The 4,015-nt window shown below is 37.5% G+C and overlaps 1 protein-coding gene across 1 annotated transcript; it reads right to left on the bottom strand.

Annotated features, from left to right (window-relative positions):
* Positions 1-384: 384 nt before the first annotated feature.
* Positions 385-1,416, bottom strand: LOC113259358 (trace amine-associated receptor 3). Its single transcript, XM_026504674.2, has one exon. The coding sequence runs from the start codon at positions 1,414-1,416 to the stop codon at positions 385-387; it is 1,032 nt and encodes a 343-aa protein (XP_026360459.2).
* Positions 1,417-4,015: the final 2,599 nt, after the last annotated feature.

Genomic DNA, 4,015 nt, shown 5'->3' with positions numbered 1-4,015 from the left:
ATAATCTCTTTCCTGAATTCCTAGAGTGGAATCAACAGCCAAGACAACTAGCGCTTGATTTTCTTTATTCTTAAATTAGTTTATAATTGTCTCCTGTGTATAAATAGAGGCCAACCAATTCTGAAATGTTTTATATTTCTCTTGTATATCTCCCCCCAGTCAGATGGGAGTGTTGATTAGATATGGAGTTCACAATTAATAAGTGATTGATTGATTGATTGATTGGTCAAAGATACTGGATGTAACTCTTGCTCAGGTTACAAAACACTTATCTGGATTACTGAGATTTAATAGAACAATTAATGTGAGGTATGAGGCCAAAATAATAAGTCTCATTTTCAATACTCTCTTTGCTTTTGTAATAGTTTTCTTTTTTTTTTATTATTAATGTGCTTCAGGAAACAGATTTGCAGTTTCTGAGTGAGAGCTAAATATTTTGCCTGACACTATATACTTAAGAGCTTTCCGAAACCATGGATAAAAAAAACCATGAATGAGGGGGTTGCAAGTAGAGTTGAAGTACCCAAGCCACACTAAAAGATCAAGTACTATTATGGGAGTGGAATAGTCTAAATATGGGTCTATCAAAACAGCAAGAAAACAAGGCAGCCAGCAAGCTAGAAACACCCCCATTACTATACCTAGTGTCTTAGCTGCTTTCCTGTCCTTTTTCTTAGATAAGTTTTTTTTCACTTCCCCCTTTGTGTTTTCAGGCATGTTGCTGATAACTCGAGCATGTCGTTTGGAAACAATAAAGATTTTGCCATAAATTCCAACCATGACGGAGCCAGGAGTAAAGAAACATGTAGTGAACAATATTGTCCCCCAAAATTTGTTGAAAGTAAGTGCACAGAAACGGAAACAAGCAACAAGAATCTCGTAGCTCTGCATACCAGCAACGTTGGCCTCAGATAGAACTAAACTGAATGAAAAAAGAGCAGGGGCTGACCAGCAAAATGCCAATAGTCGCTTTATCATGGAGGTGGTCATTGTGGCCGAGTAGTGTAAAGGGTAACACACGGCATAAAATCGATCAATAGCAATGGAACACAGATGGAAAATGGAGGTTAGGCTTAGCATCATGTCAAAGCTTGCATGGAATTTACAAAAGCCATCCCCAAAATACCAGCAGCTCTCCACCGATCGTACCATGCTATATGGCATAATAACGAAACCCAGCAGAAAGTCAGTGGTTGCCATGGAGAGAATCAGAAAATTTGTGGGAGAGTGAAGCTGTTTGAAATGTGATATGGAAATCATTATAACCAAGTTTCCAAAGATGGTGATAAACATGGCTGCAGTCATAATAGAATACATGATCACTCGGACATGCAAAGAACGGTTGATGGGAGGGCAAGATTTATTTCCAAATTTTGGACAACTGGATAAGTCTTCAGGAATATAAGTTAGATCCATGGTGCTTTATCACTTCAAATTCCTTTTTCTAGAAAGATGAGTCAGTGTTTCTTCTCTTCTTAAAATGATTCCTGTAAATTTCAGCTCCTAATAGTACAATAAGGTTCAAAGTCATCTGTTATTAATTCATTTCCATTTTTATTTATTTAAATATTTAAAATTATACATTTGTGGTTGCTTTCCGAGTTATTTGCTGCATTAGGAAAGGAAAAGTTTCAACTGCTTATTCTTTTCTGCTCTGTTTTATTCTATTCCACCCATCTATTTGTTTATTCAACATGGGTTTATCTATTGAGTGCTCTGTTCTTTTTAATGTATTAGAAGCTTCTCAAGAGTCTATTCCACTTATATAGGTATCTATAATAGTCAAACTCATGAAGCAGAAAATACAGTAGTGGTTAGCAGAATGGGGGAGGTGGGGAGTTACTGCACAATGGATATAAACTTTCAGTTATGGTAGATGGATAAATTCTAGAGATTTGCTGTGCAACATAGTACCTCTGGTTAATAATATGGTATTGTGTACTTCAAAATATGTTAAGATGGTAAATCTCATGTAAGAGTTCTTAACACACACACACACACACACACACACACACACACGCAAACAACTAAAACTAAAAAAGAAAGAAAAAGCAGGGGGGACAGAAGATGTTGGTTCAGTCCATTACCTTGATTATGGTGATGGTATCACAGGTATTTGTGTATGTCCAAACTAATCAAATTGTCCAGCTTATATACCAATTATACCTCAATAAAGCTGTTTAAAAAAAAGAATTTACAGTCAACTTTTACTTTAAGCAATGACATTTCTAGAAACTCCTTTAAACTACCACAAATTAACATCTCTCATCATAAAAATACTTGATACACAAAAGCTAAGTGAAATCACAATGTTTTCCTTTATCCAGTCTTTCAGTAATTTCAAATCTTCTTTTTAAAGAGTCCACAGATGTTTAAGAGTTATAAATGGCATATGGCAGTTGAAATATAAGGAAAACCATGTACCTATGGGTCAAACCATGCACCTGTGTCAATGCTTCATAGTTTCTCTACTCTCTACTCCCTTCCTCTCCTCTCCTTTGTCCTTCTCTTCTGCCCACTAGTCTTTGTTTCCCTTTCCTATATTTCTTGAGTTTTGTCACTCATCTGAAATTCTAACTCCTAAAGCCATGTCATAAATCTCATCCCTGAGTGACTCACAAGGTTCACAAATTTCATGTTCACAGACTTGGGCCATCAAATCTCACGTGACTCTGATTTGTTACAGAGCGCTGAATAAAAGATAATGGACAAATTGGCATAAATCCAAACTCTTAGCAAGTTATTGCACCTGCTTTGCTATTTACTTTGGGATATAAGCCATCATGAAAAATCAGCCCACTGGCTGCTTCTGGAGATGCCTGACACCGTGCCTCTCACAAACTATCAAATCTACTCAATGGGCTACAGAAAAATAAGTCCAATCTTGACTGAGTCAGAGGTAAGAGACACTCTACACCTACAACAGATTCTCCCAAGCCATAGAGATTCAACCATAAAGTAGGTTTAGGCAAGTTCATCTATTTTGGCAGACCCAACTTAGTTTTGCCTTTAGAACCCTAAGAAAGAGCACAACAAGTCCCTTCCAGATCTCAAAGTGTCAGAAGCTCTTTTCATTCCTTCTGATTCTATTGATCTTTCCTGACTGACAGGAAAGGAAAAGAACCCTGTCATGACAGAAGAACCTGTGTGATGTTAGGTGGAGAAGCTTCTTTTCCCAAGCCTCAGGAAGGTTTCTCTTCAGAAAGTCTTAGGAGGACCCCTTTAGAGCTGAGTGCTCCTGCGGCTCTCCTGTTTGCTCTAGTTTAGGGGGTTACATGACTTACTTCCAAATCAGAGGGAGCAAAAGAGCCTTGGATTAGGGATTCTTCTGCTAGTCTGAGCTCTGTCTCTCGCTAGCTGGGAGTTTCCGGTACAGGGAAGTGTGCTAGACTAGATGGGCCTTACAGGCTCTTCTAGCTCTGAAAGTCTGTGAATGACTGGTAGCTGAGAGGTCATTAGTTTTAAATCATCTTCCTGTAAACAAATAGAAAGTGGAAAAACAGAGAAATAAGATGAAAGAAAGACATGGAATAAAGGATGTGGCTCAATGTAGGAATTCATTGAATAGTACTTTCAGTCCTGGGGTAGATCTGATCAAGATCACAGATGTGTTTCTCTCCACAGTAGATACTCCTCCACTCCTCATTGCCTCTCTTTCTTCTTTGGTTTTCACCAAGGAAAGGCTGTGAGCATCTAACCTGGCCCCATTTTACATGTAAGTTATAACAATAAACAGTTGCTAAATGTAATATCTGTGTTAAAATATATACCACCTCACATCTTGTCTTTTCTTGACTTAACCTCCTAAAATAAACTCAGAGTAACAGCTACAGCTTATCAGGCACAACTTTTTAATATACTACCATCAGGCAAAGAGCCTATACGTCTCACTCACCCCTGGATTCTCAGCACTTTGATTGGTGCTTACGGCAGACACTACGTACATATTTTTGAATGAATAAAAATATAAATAAATGGTAAATTATGGTTGTTTAAAAAAATATTTGCATTTTTC

Source organism: Ursus arctos, unplaced genomic scaffold (assembly GCF_023065955.2).
Source record: "Ursus arctos isolate Adak ecotype North America unplaced genomic scaffold, UrsArc2.0 scaffold_13, whole genome shotgun sequence".
NCBI classification, from domain to species: domain Eukaryota; kingdom Metazoa; phylum Chordata; class Mammalia; order Carnivora; family Ursidae; genus Ursus; species Ursus arctos.
This window is presented reverse-complemented; position numbering and strand designations above follow the sequence as displayed.

What these genes read in the sequence shown, in the direction of transcription:
- LOC113259358 (XM_026504674.2), bottom strand. Translation starts at nt 1,416, where the DNA reads ATGGATCTAACTTATATTCCTGAAGACTTATCCAGTTGTCCAAAATTT.